Here is a 19,243-nt window from a genome sequence, read left to right as displayed (position 1 = left end):
GATCAGAGATTAAATTTCTGATACAAGTTTTAGTATCCGTTAGCTAAAATCTGAACTTAGCCACATAGATCACGAAATGTGTTGCTTTCTTATCCTGTCAATGCAGGCAGTACATACATTATGCTAAAGAGTTACTTTTTATTGTGAACACCAGTATTCCTAGCAGGTCCATTTTCATGTGTTAATGAAAATGTATTCTCTGTTAAGTTTGGTTTGTTTGTTTTGATGTAAAAAGGCATTTGATTATATTAAATATTTATTGAGCATTTCTCATAACCATTTGACTTGGAAAATGATGATCAGTCTAGATGAACAAATTGAAATTTGATAGATAAACACAGGGTACTCATTAATTTAAGTCTTTAACTTTGAGTAAATATAATAATGTTGATTACAGTCCAGATTTCAGCCAAGATACTTATGCTATAAGAATAAAATTTCTAATGTTTTCTTTTACGTTTAAACTCATCAGGGAGATAAATTTACTTGGTGTTCTGGTCAACTGATTAATTTGGAATCTGCATGCACCAATATTTGATTGTTATCGAAAAAAAGTAATGATTTTTCAACTCACTTTTTGACATTTTGTTTGCCAAACGCTATCACCGAAATATTAACTTGTCTTTTACTTTTCTTCTACTAAATAGATAAAGGAGGATTTTTAATTCCAAACTCACCTAATGCAGTCTGTTATCTAAATTAGTTTTGGAGTGTAATATGGCTTAAGATGGTAAAGCCAAGTTATTGAAGTCGTTCAGCCTCCAAACACCTGTGGTTGTAAAATGGACCTTCTCAAGCAGCTAATAAAGACACTTTTTTCAGTGTTTCTCCCAGTGCTTTAGGAATGGTTGGCTCAGTTCTCTTATTTGAACATCAAAGCAGGAATCACAGGATTACATTGCTAAATACAGGAAGTTCGAGCGTGAACTCGTTTATGCCACTGTGCGTCAGTGCAGTTCCCATCAGGTTTTAGAGGAATGCCTGCAGATTTTAGAAGAAAAGCAGATTTTAGAATAATGCGTGCTCCTGCTCCTGAAAAAAAAAAAAAAAAGTATTTCTAACTTTCAAAGTCAATAAAGTATTGCAGCTTCAGCAGTTTCACTGTATTTGTTCAGACTTCACTTTGAAATATTATTTAAGAGGATAATATCAAGCATGACCTTAATTGTGTCAGTCTGAAATCTTAATGAGCTCATTCTTTTTAATCATATGTTATAAAACTATCAAGAAAGAATGCATTCACGTTCCAACAGCCGTGTTTCTCCGTGTCTGGTTAGTGCAGACATTTGTTCTATTCTTTAACATACAAAAATTCCTCTACTGAAGCGGAGGATCCTTTATTTGTTTGTTTGCTTTGCTAAGGTACTCGTGTTACAATGTTTTGGACACACAAACTTCCTATAGGCTGCGTTTAAGCAAGAAATGTAGGTAGGATCGTCACTTTAAAGAACAAAAGACCTTTCTACTTTACCGGATTTTACAAGACTCCTGGCACTTGACTTAACAAAAAAAGTTCGACAAGAACTAGAGGGAAATTGTGCTTCGTTCTCAGCAGGTTTAGGTATTAAAGAGGAAGATTTCACAGAAAGTCATGCAGATTGATGGGTTGTTGAGATTTGTCTTTTTCAAATGTAGAGTTGGCTGTTCATCTCAATAAAGAGAAAACTCTTGGACTATTGAACAGATCCTGAGGATCAGTTGACATTGAAGTGTTTGAGAATAATAAATTTTATAGGAATTAAAAGCAAAACAGCTTACTAAAAGTCTTAATTAAGAGGGAAAAAAATCAAATAGCAATATCTATGTGTTCTTCTGACAAAAGTATCACACTGGCCATCATGTTATTGGAGATACTAATACGTGGAAACAGTTCTGGTGACTCCTTGGATCAATTCTGTACATGTGGTCATCCTTAAATTTATTTAAATCAATTGAGTGTTGTATTACTAGGCAACAATATCTATCACATAAAGGTTGATGTAGCTATAGTTTAACCTTTTTTTTTAATATTCCATTAACTGCAGAAGAAAAATTGAAACTAAATTTCTTTTCACTTAGTCTAACTACAGTATTTTTTTTCCTTTCTCCAACTCTTCATCTCTTTCCAGTAACAACTGACTGTCCCCTTCTTTTTGTTAAAATAATACTCTCTGTCGTGCTCATTCAGTGTTTCATGCCCTAAATATATAGATGAGCTGAAGCCACTGGAAAAATAATTGTTTTCCCTTCCAAGTGCTCCAGCTGGGATGTCACTCAGGAGCCAGACCCTACTGTTCTCAGACAAGCCTCCGTAGAATATGCAGCACCAGAGCCACTTCATTTCTTTCTCTTGTTTTTCTGGAAGCATCTTCTCCGTGTGTAATTCAAAATCAACTGCTCTAAGAATTGTGTGTAGGAGTTGGAATAAGAATTCGAGAGAGAGAGAGAGATATTAATTGTGATCAGGTCTCCAATCCTGATTAAAGCTTATCTGGAAGTCTATTAATAACAGATTTTGGAATTATTGGAGCTGAAATGAGGAATAGGCCCTCTAATGACCATTTCAGTAGCCAATTTTATGTTTATGTTTATAGTTTACACTGCAGATTTGTGTTCCTTGTAATTTTATAAGGCTAAGATATAAAAATGTAAGTAGACTTACATGTGTGGGAGGATTTTCTGGGTTTTGGTTTTTTTGCATTTTTTTAATAGGAAGTAAAAATTTACATAGATTTGAACTGTTCTACTTGCAGTATTTTTAAGTGTGTATATACATATATGTTTGTAAAAACGATAAACAAATGCCACTATTTGAGAGCTAGGTAGTTAGTAAGTGAGCATATGTCAGAATTTACATTCTTGTAGTGTATGCACTCTGTAGTGTGCTTTTAGGAAAAGAATGGCACTGCATCTACAGTGGGTTTTGGTTGGGATGGGTGGTGATTTGTTGGTTGTTTTATCCAAGACAATGCATTTTTGTTCCATAATTATGCAGCCTATTGCGGGTGGATGTGAAGTCTGTATTTCATTTGATCTTCTTCAGAGTAATTAATGCAGATATTTCTCAGGTTGTTTTTCTATTTATTGGTAATAGAGATCCTATCCTTAGTTTACAGTGAATTCCAAAGACAGTATCAACTTTCAAATAAAATCACCTTGGCAGACTATCATGTTGAAGTAGGGGCAAGCGATGTATGCAAACAATTGCTTAGACAATTCTGCACAGTATTTTCACTAAAAAGTATTTTTGTCCTTTTGAAAGTATATAGGACCTGTATGTCATATGCAAGTATCCCTCGTAATATGCAAGTAAACTATGTATGGCAAGTCTGTTATGGGGAATGATGTTCAAATTAAGTGGATTTTGAAAATGCCAAAACTGTTTGTATCCCCAGATATTTCACAAGCTACCACTCATTTGGGCATGAAGTGCTTCAGCATCCATATCTCTGAACAGGGCTTCAACTGTACCCAAAGATTTGTTTTACTACAGACCACAAAATGACTGTTCCATTTTGGTTTGAATGTTTGGGACTTTCCATTTGTTTTCAGAGTAATGTAACAGCAGTAACTCGGGAGTTAAGCTTTCAGAGAAAAGTGTTCTTCACAAGACGGGTATGATGCATGTTCCTAGTCAGTCTACTTTGGTGCCTACAGACACATTTTACCTCCATGTTAATAACACCTTCAGTGTTATTGTAACAGACAGTGTGCCAGTGAAATGGTAGCATTTGGAAGGTATCCTTAAGCTGCACAACTTTCCCTCTTAGAGGAGATATGAATATGAGTCATCTTTAATAATAGTTGACAGAAACCTTCTTGTCACATTGCCAATTTCCGAACCTTAGAACTCGCATACACCTAAGAGCACTAAAATGAATATTAAGAATTCTCTCCAGGTCAACAGTGATGCCAAATGTTTTATAGTGGGGCTTATTTATGTGGCTACTTGTGAGATGAGCAATGTGTGTAAGGAATGATTTGCGTAGTAGTCTTTCGTCTGTGAACTTTCTTAATTTTAAAACATAATGCTCTGTTGCAGCTGTATGGTGCAATATTCTTCAGCGATGATATTTGCCATTCATCATCATGTTCACAAATCCTCCACTGCTGACTTGTTCGCTCGTGCAGATCAGCAGTGGCTTTCTTCATTAATGTCACAGCTACTTTTTTCTGCTTCCCCAAGCAGTTTGTTCATGTAAGCCAAAGCGCAGTTGAGATACCTGTGCTGTGAGGAATTGTCCCTCTTCTTTCATTATTGATGTACCCATAAAACAAGACAGAGCAGACATGCAGATTGCCTCACAGGGTGGAGGAGGACTATGAGGGCTGTTTCAGGGTGGTGTTATTCTGAACAAGACTACGGCACGACACAGAGTGAGTGTGTGTGGCGTATTTCTTCCATGACCTTTTACATGGTTGTGTCGTGGGGCAAAATGCAGCAGCCAGTATCCAGATTCTGCTGGCAGAGTCTCCTTGCAGCTTTTTGAGTGCTTTCAAGTATTTACAAATGTTACAAACCAGAGTATGAAATGAGACTTAACATCTCTCTTCAAATGAAAGCAAGTTTTTTGGAAAAAAAGAGCACCTGCTTTTCAGATTTGATCTCATCTCATAACCTCAGTAAGAAGGCATTTGATAGGAGAGAATATAAAAAAGGATATGCACTGAACCGAATATAATGCAATTCAGCCATAGGTTAAAGAAAGGTCATTTTCTTGCCTTGTTGGCTGGAAAGAGACAGCAGAGCCCTAACGAATAATTGTGTTCTGTGACAGTAAAAGGAGCCTTTTGGTGCTTTGGGAAAGGAAAGTGACATTCTTCTTGCTCATGAAAGAAACGCAGCTTCACATTAAATGTCTACTACAGTGCTCAATGTAAATAGAATTAACATGAGCAGAATTGTTATCCACACAATGTCCCCGAGGAAAAATGATTCACCAAGACAAGAGCACATCCTACTATTAAGGGAAGGATAATGATTCTGATTTCTTTTTTTAAATGCAGCTAGTATGGGGGGGGGAGGGTGTACTTATGTACAACAGCAACAGACAAGAGCCACATATTTCAGTTTCAACTTCACTTTCTCTTTGCACGATTGTTCAGCTAAAGAAAGGGAGCTTAGCTAAGTGGAGTCATTGCACAAGTGTATTCTTACCAAGTGTTTTGGCAGGGCAGTCATAGCGATAGTAATCTATTAGGTGTATTAGATAAGAGCTTGCATTGCTGAGGGATTTGGGAAGTTATTCCAAAAAAGTGTGGAACGACTTCATTTCTCGTAACACGTGTACCCATGGTGCGGTTGTAGTCATCCTCGTCTCCGTTGGTGGTTGTTCGGTACGCAGAGACTATTGACGTCTCTTAAGTTTCATTTTCCATCCCCAGCACCTAAATAGGACTGGACTGGAGAGTAGGACTGCTTGATTTCTTAAACACTTCTTAAACATTTCTTTATTGTTTAGTAGGAAGAATCAGTTGCAGCAAGCTCCCATCTACTTTTGAACTGAAGCGGGGTTTTGCAAAATACCAGTTTCAAAGAAGTTTGTCTCTGTCACTCATTCCTATACCGTTCTTGAATAGACTACTGTTGACAGTGATGCCTAAATTAGGAGAAAGGACGGTATCTGTACCAGAAGCCCTTATACTGGAAGAAGACATGGATAAACAGGAGTTGGTCAGTAACTCCCCATTGAAATGTTTTTTATTTAATTCTGTCTAGGAGCGTCAAGAGGTCCTACTGAGAAGGAGTTTTATGTATTAATGGTTTACTAATTACAACAACCACTTGTTTTCAAGAAATACTTTTAAGTAGATTTTTTTTTTCTAGTGAAGTAAGATTTTTTTTCACAAATGACATGTACCTCAGTGCACGTTCAGTGCAATTCTTGGTTTTTTTCATACATAATTGAACAAACTCATGTTCAACATTGAACCTCTGTATTCATATGGTATTTTTTATCTACGTAAGAGGTTTTCCCTACTATTGTACATCAGTATGGAACTACACTGCAAGTTCTTTGTAAAGCCATAAAAACATGACTGATCCCCATGTCTATCTTCTCTCTTCCACCACGAGGGAAAACATATGTGAAAAGAAAATAGTGAGCTTACCTAAATTGGGTCGACCAATGGCGGGGAAAAGTCTTAACATATCAGGGGCTGATTTAAAAAAACAGGCAAGCACATCTTGATTGCAATTTATCATATTAGATTATTTAACTGTAAATCAGTGCCTACCTGTTAGTGTATTTTAGGAGAGGAGAGGAAATATTTTAGGAGAAAATTGCTTACAAAGATGTAGGCTACTTGTAATCGAAGTGCAAAAACTGTCCATGATTCTAATAGGCAGAATATGTGAATAATGCTTAAACAATAGAGGAATTTATTTCCTGTTCTGAAGTCCAAATACAAGAAGGACTTGGCATAAAAGACAATTCCACAAACGCACTAGAGGCATAATTGTATGTTTTGAATCTGTTACATTTCCTTATATAGGTGAGACTTTAGATATAAAGCTAGGGAATATTCCCACTCTTCATTGCCTGCACAACCTGCCCTGTCTTTGTGGAGTGCTAAGAAAATGGTGCAGTCAATTTATGAGAGCAGTAACATTGTGGATGGAGAGCTTAAATTAATCTCTGCCAAGGTAAAAAATTTACAACAGACTGGTAAAAATGGTTAGATGTATGCTATGCTTCCAGTTTGCACTACAGAAGACTCTTGGTACTTGCAGGAGAAATTTCTAGCAAACATACATTACAAAGGGTTCTTTATTGAAATGAGAACAAAGGTTCAGCTAGAAAGATCTCTGAGGATTCAGATGTACCTTTTCATAGGTGACATGCTGATACAAGCCAGTTCTCGAGAGGTTGCATCAAGGCATAAATCAGCAGTAATTTCAACCCTACAAGATCATAGCACTATCATGAACAGAAAGAAAATCAATCTGACACCAGCTCAAATAATAGCAGTTCTGGGAGTCACAGTATATAGTACAAGTCCATTGGGAGGGTCCGCTTGTCAGAACAATGGCACTTGAAGACACTGAATACATTGACAGACATCAAAGGAAGAAGAAAAGGAATGGTAAGATCTGTTCTCGGGCATGATGGTGTCAGGCACGCAAATAGCAACCTGAGTGATAACTTCAAACGAAGGTGATGCAGATGTTGGCCTTGTGGTCAGGCAGTAGTCAGGTCATCTTGCAAAAGGTACTTCAAATGCCTGAAAAGCTTTTTAAGTTTTAGCTTAGTAGGTAATATCAAAACTGCATAATAATTGATGGTACTTCTTCCTAGACTTAGAAGAGCAAAAGTTAAGAAAATTAGGTATTAAGGAAAAGACTGAAAAGTTCACTTTCTATGTATAGTGAATAATGGTGGTGTCATAAAAGTTCTTACACACTGCTGTGATAACTTGTTATGTATACTTGATATACTTACAAGATATATATATATATATATATCCACACACACACTTACAGGATATATATCGATAGATAGAAATACTTGATGTACTTACTTACACATATGTTATATATACTTGATATACTTACAGTTCATTAAGCTATAGATCATATGCTTACTATAAATGCAGCAATATTTTAAGCCTGTACTGAAAATAAACATGTTGCTCAATCAATGCCACTTCTAGAAATCCTAGAAGTTGTAATATAGCAAAAATAAATGACCCTAAAAGGTCATCAACCTAAATATGAACAAACCACAGCAAAACTGAAGAATAGACAAGTGCTGTTGAGATTCTGATGATGTTTAAGATAACATGTCCCATTAGCAATATTCAGCTGGCGGTGGTGGGCAGCGTCAGCGTTTTGTTTCAGAGATTGTTTTAGGTGTGGGTTTTGGTTTTGCAAGTGGAAAACAAAATTGCTAAGGCCCCCTGAGATCTACTACATCTTGTGGTGTCTTTTCTATAGAGGAGAAGGAAAACATACAAATGATGCCAAGAAAAAAAAAAAAAAGGGGAAAATTCCCTTTTTGTGACTTTTTTTCACTGTGATGTCAACTGAATAAATCTTCTGTCTCATCGAGCATGATGATACTTAGACTTGTTCTTATGGTTTGATAGTCTATAGATACCCTGGTGGTTAAGTCTAGTTTGTTCAATGAAGACTTCTTCCTTTATTCTCATTAGGAACAGGAAAAGTGAAAATGTAGGCAGAATTGTCGGTTGGATGTTTTTTAAAGCACCCTTGCCAAGGCATCATACTATCAGTGAAATGGTTTTTAATGGTATTGATGTGGAACACGTTATTTTCAATTTTTGTAATCTCTGAGCTACTAAATTGGATTTAAAAAATTACATTGTTGCTAATTAGGTCTTACTTGATCTTCTTAATTAAGCACACTGTTGGAAAAGAGACATAGCAATAATTATCTCAATTTGATGGCTATACAATTTGCATTATCAACAAATAGCCAAAGAACAATTCGGTTTTCTTCTCACGTATAGACGAATGCAATACTTGCTACATGTCAGCAGCCTGAGCTTCCATTGACAAGCATTTTAATGCTTCATGTGGATATATTTAGTACAAAGAAGCACCTACTATATATTGGAAACATCCATAAGGAGGGAGCTTAGTTGTCGCAGGCATACTTGAATATGAGGGGGAACATCCCTTCCTTCAGATCTTTTCTTATAGTATCTTTTACTAAGAAAATACAGATTTGACCATACACCTCCCTGGAGTAAAAAACAATTTCTGAGAGATTGATGTATGAATGTTGATCCTGTGGTTTCAACCTATGCTCTTTGTATAGGCCAAACTTGCTTTACCTCTTTCAGTATATTGTCTCTGACATACAGTTAGGAATTAAGTTGCAAAGGTATTCAGTGATGCACCCATGTGTTCTGTACCAAATCTGTAGATGTCAAGCATTTGGTTAGTTTTCCCGGACTTTTTCGTCTTCTGCAGGATTCCTAGTTGAAGTGTCAAGATGTTAGGATGCTTTTCACATTGTTTTCTTTATTTGAAATTACAAGTTCATACCAGGAGTTATCTGGCAATATAACCAGAAGTTGTGTTTCCTAAAACATGGTTCTTCAGAAAGACTTCAGGAGATATTCTGAACCTGTTCAGGAAGCATCACTCTGAATCTTGTATGTTTGTCCCCCAGCAACAGAGCTTGATCTTTTGTGCTTGAACCTCCATTACGTATGCTCACTAACATCAAATGATGGGTTTCCAGAAGAAAACATTAAGGAGTTGTGTGATTTTCTTACAGCCAGTGGCAATTCTCCAAGTAAAGTGAAGGGCACATGTTGGCCAAGAATTCTGTATCACAGTTGAGTAGCTGACATAACGTATGTTTTTCAGTTCACTTTCAGTCTTGCCATATGCCACAAAATACTGCAACAATCTGACTTTCTTTACAGTTTTATTCTTCACTGTCTTCTCTCTGCAACTTTGGATAAAATGCACAATACTTTGAATTACTTTGTTAACTAGAATGAAGTTAGACTTTGAGGAATTTAAATTAAGATCATTAAATGTGAAAATGAACCTTATTCCACTTGCCTCTGTCACAATGACAGATATAAATGTATGGGCAAGTGTAATCCATCCATAGATTAAACCAACAAATCCTCTAGGCAGTGTGCTAAATCCATGGTACAACTCTGAAAACTGCGTTTTGCATTTAATTATCTCATTTAGAAAGATATATAAAAAACATATTCTTGCATTGTTTTCTTTTCTCTGTACATCCATTCTTTAAGAAGTACTATGTAGTCCAGTTGCAGGAATAACACAATGTCTCAATATTTCATAGTCTTGCTCACACAGAGAGAAATACTGGGCACGTTGTAGCTGGTGATCCATACTTCATTATGTCACCTTCAAACATCTTTCAATGTGTTGATGTTTTATGATCCACAGAAAATGTTCATGTGATTTTGGATGCTGCTTGTGTTTTAAAAATTCTCAGTTTCTTCGGTCAGTCTTCTAGGGGTGCTGTCATTCACTCTTTCTTGATTTTAGTATGACTTTTTTTCTTCCACTGCTTCCATCCTGCAGATTAATCAGACTTCCCAGATTCTTATAGTCCTATCTAATTCTGTGCATCATCTAGAAACATAATTTATCCTGCTGTGCTGCTGTTCAGTTGTTTTAGCTGGTACGTTTCTTGCTGCCTGTAACTGTTCTGTAAAACAGAGCACTTTAAGGATGACATAAGGGCTTCCTTTGTTTATAATATATAAACAAATATTTGAGGGATATAGTTTTGAATATATGTACAAGGTCAGAAGATTTTTTCCATTTTTTTTTCTTGGTGTTGCATTCCTCAAAGGTTTAAAGTGTTGCCTTTGTTTTGCCTTTCATATTTACATTTTTGTATTTCAGACTAGATTTGCAGAATAAAGGTACTATTCGTTTTGCCTTCAGCAATCCAGAGCTGAAATACTTGCTTAGTAGTTCATTTTCAGAAACCAGTGGTCTGAAAAGTTAATAAGCAAATGGGAGCTTTCAGGTAGGGCATATGTTGACGTTTAAAAGAAAATACAGGGGGGAAATGAGCAAATGTGGAGCTGGGGTTTGTAGGTGGTTGAATGGCCCCTTCTGAGAATGAAAAATGGAATTACAGGAGGCTTCTTTCTGATTTCAGGTTTTGAATATCTGCAAACAAGGAATGTTTCTTGGTTATATTTTAGCATCAGAACTGCAATTGTAGTTTGGAATAGCTGATTGTTGGACATAATGCTTAGTTAAGGTCAAAAATGTTTACAGTCCTTCATGTATTCACTCCTGGATTCTTCTGGAAGATCATGTTCAGCTACATGATACTCATTATCATCCACATCCTGACCTCTCTAAATAAATCTGGACTTACTGATAACCCACCTGGGTATGTCACTGCTGGTTTCATGGGGTTGACAGTGGGTAATCAGAATGGAAATCTGCTCATTAAACGGGCACCATATCAGAGCAGACTGATAAGAATTTATACAAAGCACTATTAAAGAAACATGACCTCTGTGGCATTGCTGTATTTGAGAACAGATCCACTGCAGTATAAATGCATACAGTGAGTTTTCTTATAAAATACCTATTGATTAGTATGTGCCCTGCAAGCAGCCTCATCACAGGCTTTCTCATAAGCTGTGGTTATCTGAACGTTATTGAGCTTCAGAGCAAGTAGGATTCTGATCTAAATGGAACATGAAAGTTAGATGGTTGATGTAAGAGGGTTTTGATGCAAGCGAAATATGAAAATGGTTTCTAATGACCAGCACACCATGAATTTAGAAAGTTGCACAAATCATACATTAAAAATATAGAGCCATATACCTATCTGTATTATTTCCATTACTTATAAGGTGATGTTTTCCCATCTAATAGAGCATCTAATAGAAAAACATTATTTTTTTCAACTAATAAAGTTGAAAGTATTTTACTGTGAAGCTAAATGATTAGTTGTGAATTCTTCTGTAAATTTTAACTGTAAACTATATATGATATGGGTTCTAAAGTATGCTTGAGAATTACTGGGCATGTCGGGTCTAAGTATGTATTTCATATATTTCTATGCTTATATGTATAATAAACATAATATTTTATAAAATGTTTTCGTTAAATATTTGTTGAAACCTTTCGATGACAGAGCAGTGATGCAAAGGTCAGAAAAGTGTTATTTGTCATGAGAAGGAGAGCATTAAGACACTTACACAAAGGTCGTTTATAGGAACTGTAAGCTTTTATAAGACTTTATCAGTTTGCTTACAAGGTCAACTTGATATTGATCGGCTGGGTACTTTGTTTAGCTACTTGAAGGCCAGTTATTTGAAGAAACCTGTGTAAACATCCAGGCAGTATTCTTTATACTCCTGCCCTTTCTTTATATTCCAGCATTTTGAGTTGCTTAGTGTGTTGTCTTTTTCCACACAAAATATGAAACAAGCTTCAAGTATTCGATTGCCAGTGTTTATGTTCAAGTTATTGTAACGTACCATCATTGGTTAAATTTAACTGAATCTCTTACTGTAGTAGAAAAGCTTGAAGATTTGATCTGCTTTTTTTATCATGTGTTCCTGATTCATAAAAGCTTTTTTTGATGGTAAATTTCCTGAAATATTTTTCCTGTTAGTGCAACTGATTTATCACCTGCTTTCATATCGGGCCAGGTAGCTGTGGGTTTATGAGACATTAATACCTAGCAAAAATAAAGGAAGCACAAGTTTAGTCCGTATGTGAAAAGAAGTCAAAGTTTACTGTGGCCTATCCCCAGCCCTTCTGCGAGCCATTAGCACCACTGTGGTTTAGATGATAAAGTTGGGTTTGAGTGGGAAAGGAGGAGTTAGCCATGTGTGCCAGTTTTTCTTCCTTCGGGCAGTGAATGAGTAGGCAACTCCAGATCTGTCTACATTACACCTGCGTCTGCGTCTTTCCTGTGTAAAAGGCTTCCTGGTCTTGCACAGCATGCTCTGAAGATGGGAAGTGTTACCGCCTGGTGCCGAAGTGGTTTGCTGGACAATATTATGCTGAGAAAAGCTAAGCTGTGGCTTCACATACATGTGCCAGGCCATTAAAGCAACTCATAAATAAGTACTAAACTTCTTAGGCAATACTAGGCAAATAACAGTGAACTGTGTAGGTTAATAGCTTTGAGAAGCAAGTAGTGCTTCTTAGTAACTTGTCTACAGAAGCATCTTAACACCAACTTGATACAGTGCAATCGATCCAGAGCACAGAAACTGGTGTTCGTTGCTGAAGCCCCATGACACGCTTGTCAGATGGCCTCGGTCTCTGGCAGTCTGGCAGCTCCTTAGTTTGTCTTTTTAGTTGTCTCTATTTGAAGAGTATTTATTGACTTGGGTACTATCAAGCCCACTTTATTGAGTAGGAGATGTGAACTGCATTTTTTTTTTTTCCTATTAAAAAAAAAAAAAGAAGCTAGAGCTCTTTATCCAGGTGCTATTTGTTTCTGAAGAGCTGTTCCATTTCAGGTTAAATGATTGGATTAGACTCCCTGAGATTTTGTGTTTCAAGCAGAGACTTGAAATGCCTTTCTCCAGATAGGACGCTGAAATGCAGGGAAGGGAAGGCATCGCTGCACACTGTTACTTCTGTGGTCGTGATCTGTCTGCCTTCCTTCCATCCCTCCAAGAGTTCCGTGGGCCTGGACTTTCTTCTTCAGTTATTATGTTAGAAGCCTTATTCCCTCTTCACACCATGCACAGTGTTTCCCACTCTTGCTCAGGAGGGCTGGTCCTTTCCCACTCTTGCTTGGGAAGGGAGGTTCTTTCCCACTCTTGCTCGGGAAGGGTGGTCCTTTTTCCACTCTTGCTCCAGAGGGAACACAGTGACAGCTACCATCAGTTGTCTCAAACATTCAGGCAATTTCAGAAGTTAAACTCATCTCTTTAGGCCGCTAATTAAAAGTGCTTTCCGTGGGGTTTTTTATGTTTACCTTTTATATGTTTCCACTTTTTTTGTGGTTTCTTTTAGAGGTTCGTATTGTGTGCTCACAACTGGCAAAGTACGGGGTTAAAAGTCCTTGTTGCAGGTGGGAAATGGGCTGATATCAAAGTAGGTATCACTTAAATTCCCTTTGCAGCCAACCTTAAAATCATTAAGAAGCTGCGAGCAATTGCTTTTTAATTAAGCAGAATCTCTGTTAAGTTCTGGTTTTGGTCTTCTAGCAATAATATTTATGGCTGCCGGTTTTTGTTACAGTTTTTTTCTATGTTAATAGCATTTGTTCATCAAAAAAAAACCGGAAACCCTCAAATTTATTTCAACAGAGCTCCTTGTGTGTGAACCGTGCTGCTGTAAAAGGTGTGCCTTATAGCCGCTATTTTCTCATCACAGAGTTCGCCTTAAAATTAGTGATGGAATCAGCTTCATGAAGGCAAAGTTACAGGACAAATGCACCAGTTATATGTGCAGCTGTAACCACTTAGTTTTAATGATAATGAATTTGAATATCATTTTAATGGTATAAGGAACTGCAAGCCGCAAATTGCGAGGCTTCATGGAGGATGGGTATAAGTTTAGACAAGAGATGCAGAGGGAAAAGGGGGGTCATACTGCAGGGTAGAAGGTTCTTCCTATTGAAATGTCCATGGTTTATCTGTTTATTTATTTTAAACAGAAAAATGTCCATTTCTGAACCACCGCGTGTTCTTGTAGAGTAACCGTGTGGTGTAGTTCTATTAAGTCTAGTGGTTTTCTAAAGTGTGAAGTCTCTTGTTCTTGATTAAATGTATTTAATTTACAGCAAAATACTTAAAAAGAGTGAACTTTTTGTTTTCTAGTCTTCATATTTTAAAAGATAGAAAATATTCTTTTCATATAAGATGAATATGCATCCCTTTGGAGAAACAGTAACTTTTCCATCTTAGCTTTAATACCAAATATAAGTTCTTGTAACATGTTTTGTGTTCTAGGTACCGTTGTTACTTGTTTTAATGGAGTAGTGCCTGAGATTTGTTGTTTTGGTTTTTTTTTTATCTTCAAGTTGCTGTTATTTTAATTCAGATTTTAAAAAGTAAAAGAGTAAAATATGTTTAGATTCTTTACTGGATTTTAGTGATATTAATACAATTATTTGGTTTATATCAACTAAAGACAAAATTGGGCCTTTATGAGCTACATTTACATTTGATATTTGAAATGAATTTTTTTTTTTTTCCTCAGGACTGTTTTCTTAAGAAGTTCCAATTGCTTGTTTTCATGACTGTGAGCCTATTTAATGAGAGATGGAGCAGATGGATTGCAAGCCCTACCAGCCACTGTCAAAAGTTAAACATGAAGTGGATCTAACTTACACAAGTTCTTCAGATGAAAGCGAAGATGGGGGAAAGCAAAGGCAATCTTATGACTCAAGAGAAACGCTCAATGAATATAGCCAAGAGCTAAGACTTAACTATAACAGTCATAGCAGAAAAAGAAAAAACATTGACCAGTCCACGCAAGGTAAATTGTTTATTTTCTCTACTAATTATGGTTATTACTTTCTGATTACTTACTACTAAACAATATCATGTTGTCAGCACACAAGCAAATGTTTTGTTTTCAAAGGCTTGAAGTGACATTGCAGTTTTTAACTATTTTTAACCATAATATCAGAAATTTAGGAAGTTTTTTATTTTATTAATTAAATTTGCTTTTCTACCATAATCAACTGACAGATATTCTAGAGACCATCACATGATAGCTATAGATAAGTGTTTCTTTAGTAGCAGTTGCTCTTCTTACGAACATTGACTGATTAGTTATTTACTACTTTTACATATGTTGTGTGCGTTTTGGTATAGAATCAGCATTGAAGTTGTAGGCTATCTCTGCATGTGCTTGAAAAGCCTATCAAGTAATTAAAATGCGGCAATTTTCTTAGCAAAATTTCTAATCATATAAATAGCCAAGTAATTTAAAAACTGTAGATAATGTAAGAAAAAAAGCAACAGTTAAATTTCTTTTTTAACCTTTTGTATGATGCGGACAGTAGTCTAGGACGAATATTTGAGAGCTTATAATGGCTGAGGTAAGGTTAGGAAAAGTTGCGGTTCGCTTAGAGGTAAAAGTTAAATACTGAGACTAAAGAAACAGAAGGAAATGATCAGAATTTACTGCAGCGTTTGCTCAGACACTGCTGCACGTGGAAGCCCTCGTGCTGCATTTAACACACTTTGTACAGACAAGTGGCTTATCTGTTGAATTTAGCTCTATCACAAACCGGGGAAGGATGGTGGGGCAGGGAGAATATTTTTAGGAACTGGAGTGCGTGCCAGAAGCAGCAAGAGTCTTGTCCCCTTAAAGATAATAGCACAGGGTTCCAGGGGTTCCAGTCAGTACTTGCTCATCAAGGACGTGATTAAACTGCTCCATGATAGTGTAGCCAGTACTTTTCAGTGAAAAATTTTAGTATTTATTTAAAAAAAAAAAAAGGAAAAACAAAAGCCAAAAAAAAAACCCTCTCCCCACCCCAAAGCAACCAGTTCCCTTACTGCTCACTCAGAAAAGCCTTCTCCAATTTTCTGAATATTAAAGTAATTTTATTTTTTTACAAGAGAATAAAAAATTGGCTTTTTGATGCTGGAAATTTTTTCTCCTCAGTGATGTGTAAATTAATGCAAAAATTAGAATAGCAGTGCTAAGTAGCTCTTGCAGCTTTTTTCTTTACTGTAAATGCTCTGAATCAAGTTGCTTTCACAATAAAGGCATAGTCTGAAAGTACCTGTAATTCATGGAAGAAATAATACTTATCTGCCAGGCATAGCCTCGATCCATGTACAACTCTTCCCTCCAAAGAGTTACAAAACTGCAATATTGGGAAAGAAAAACTTATGAATACAGATTTCCATAACGTACTGCATAGAGGACTTGACTTACGTGTTTGATACTTTATATATTACTCGATCTTGAATATGTTATGAGAGTTTGGTTAACTAAGATAACGGCTGCGTTGTTGTAACTGGAGATGATGTAAATGTACTTGTAGATCTACTTGAAACAACTACCTCGTTACTGGTAACTGGCTATGATAGCACGACCTCTGCATTGACCTCTGAAAGCTCCCTGTTTGCAAAGCTTTGCTGCTACCAGTATTTGTGTTAGCTGTATTATCACTAGTATGGACACATACGAAAGGATTGCAGTCATTCTTTGGTAGGCATAAGAAACCAGCTTGCGTTGTCATATGTTAAATTTATTCTTCCAGAACACTGCCTCTGAAAGCAATCGCATTAATAGTTTTGGAGAAATGGTCAAATTAGTGTTTTTCTGCAAGAAGTTATCAGTCATGAACTCACTTGGCTTATTCAAGACTGGCTTGTTAGGAATCAGATTTATGCTTTTGCAGACCAACAAGTATTTTACACTTATGTTGTAAGACAATTTTATTGGAAATATATAGCACAAGATTTTTCCTTTCAAATTAATTTTTATGAGATACTGTATGAATTTTACAAGCATTGCTGTTTTTCTTCTTAGAAGAATAGTCTTGTACTGCTTCAGACTGCAGTATCCAGCTTCATCTCCACGTTTGCAGAAAATCATTTCAGCCTGTACAATAGTTTGTTAATATGCAGGGCAGCACTTAAACACTTGCTTATCTAGTCACATTCTTTCCCAAATTGTCTATGTCAGTGTATTATTATTTAATATATACTATTTGCTTTATTATGTTATTGAGCATAAAAGTGTTTTTAAAAGCATATATTGGTCTACTGGTTTGTGAGGACGGAGTTGAACTTTGCTTGTTGTACTAGAAATCATAGTTTTCTCCTGTGACAAATTCAGTTTGGTATAACTGAGTTAGTAATTAGACTGCTAAGTATACCAGTTTGGCTTCCTGGGAATTCATTCCTATATCCTTCTAGTGATTTAAATAATACTGTTTTTCTCTGCCACAAATTATATCTAAATGTTTGGCCTGGCAAGAAACACAGATTTGAAATAGAGAACTGATAGAGCTCAAAATTCACACAGGAGCAAAAAGGTTTGTAAAGCTGTGAGTAAAAAATTCAGACTTCAGCCAGAGTTTGATTTGATTACAATTCTAGTGTGTCCTCTCCAAAAGTACACCAGATTTCAGAGTGCAGGGCCTGAGAGCTGAGGGTTCTTGGTGATTCTTGGTAGCTGCTCAATCAATACCACAAAAAAATCAAGTTGTAGGTTGTAAAAAAAAAAAAAACAAAAAACAAACCAAAACTAAGCAGTCATCTGAATTCAGTAAATGGCTTGAGAGTAAAAAAGTTTGTTGCCTGAAATACTGATATATCAGCAATTTCTGTGGAAATTCTGTTTTTGTTATGAGCAGTTTGACTATTTAATTGCTACTATCCACATTGAGGATTTATTTCTATGAAGAGTTTCAATTGAAATCTGAGATTATGTAGAATCATTATGCGTTGGTATTTATGTGTTTGCATATATAGACTATATAAATCAGAGCTCTACATGACAGGAACTCAAAGGAAACATTTTACCAACACTCAAACATATCCTACAGAATTTAATAGCACTGCTACTATTTTATGAAACATTTCGTGTGTCAAAGTTTTGTTTGAAAGGCAATTGCACATTACAAAAATTTTTGTTTTAAAGATGAAAACAATACCCAAATATAGAGCTCTTCTTCAATATTTTTGTACTTCTTACAATTCCAGAAATTGTATATCAAATCTTTCACTTCAAAGAGGATTGATTTATTGGTTGGTTTTCACACGCCTTACAGAAAGGAATATGAAAGAAACAAAAACCAAACACTAAATACAGAATTAATCTATTGATTAAGAATTGATTTCTGGATGTTAATCTTGAGGTCTAGTACAGATGTCCCTTGTGGAGAGTCTGTTGCAAGATAAATTGTGTCTCTGGAGTTATTTGCGTAAAAAACTTGATTATTTAACCAATAACACCACTGACTCTTTCAAGCTGAGCTGTTTTACTGGCCTGACAACTCAAAGTGAGCAGATGCAAAACTTTCTTGACAAAGTCATTGACGTTTGAAGACTCACTGCTAATTGTGTAATGTATATATCCTAAAATGCATTCTCTTAGTCACTGGAATATTCAAACTCCTGTTTATCTGAGGATATGGAAATCTGCAATGTCTCATCCTGGCAAGATCCTCTGGATTAAATTCCTGGCAGATCAATCATCATATAGTTTGGGGCTGTTGGCAAACATAGCAAATTAATTGTTGGAAGAATTGGTAAACAGTGTTTTGTACTTAAAAGAGATGGAGTAGATTTGGCAGAAGTAATCAGAAATGTTGTTCTTGCTAGGAAACTCCTTGATAGACCAGGCTGCGAGGAAAAATATTCTTGTAGTTGTACCATACATAGATTGCACTTGTAGCTTATTTGTGATGTGTTTACATGATTAAAACTGCTTTCTTCCACAGTTTCCTCTGTTTCCACTGGAATAAATATGAAGGGAGATCTACTTCACAAATACTGGCAGTACAAAGAAACTTTATGGCTTTTAGATTAATTATAAATTTGTAGAAAATACTACTTTAGAGGAATGAATTCCTGATAGGATAAGCATCTGGAATTGAGTCATTGGCATGGTAAAGTTTGTTGATCGTCAACAATACGAGCATATGGTGGTAAATTTCTGGTTAGTCAAACATGTATTTCCTGGCAACATAAATATCTTGAACTGCATTATGGGCAAAGCAAACTGGAGTTATTCCTAGAAGGATGATCCAACAACAAATATATTCTGGTAAACCTATGTGAAAAATCAGCATTACTGTTATTCCAGAAAATGGTGGTTTATAGTGCTTCACAA

General features: G+C 36.0%; 1 protein-coding gene across 5 annotated transcripts in view; it reads left to right on the top strand.

Moving 5' to 3' along the window:
- TENM1 (teneurin transmembrane protein 1) overlaps positions 1–19,243 on the top strand; it is a 695,512-nt gene that overhangs the window by 441,902 nt on the left and 234,367 nt on the right. For all 5 annotated transcript variants that reach the window (XM_054075918.1, XM_054075919.1, XM_054075920.1 and 2 more), the window contains one exon: positions 14,639–14,917. In XM_054075918.1, the coding sequence (XP_053931893.1) occupies positions 14,701–14,917 (217 nt within the window). In that variant the 5' untranslated portion in view covers positions 14,639–14,700. The remainder of the gene's footprint in view (positions 1–14,638; positions 14,918–19,243) is intronic.

Source organism: Cuculus canorus, chromosome 10, assembly GCF_017976375.1.
Source record: "Cuculus canorus isolate bCucCan1 chromosome 10, bCucCan1.pri, whole genome shotgun sequence".
Lineage (NCBI taxonomy): Eukaryota > Metazoa > Chordata > Aves > Cuculiformes > Cuculidae > Cuculus > Cuculus canorus.
This window is presented reverse-complemented; position numbering and strand designations above follow the sequence as displayed.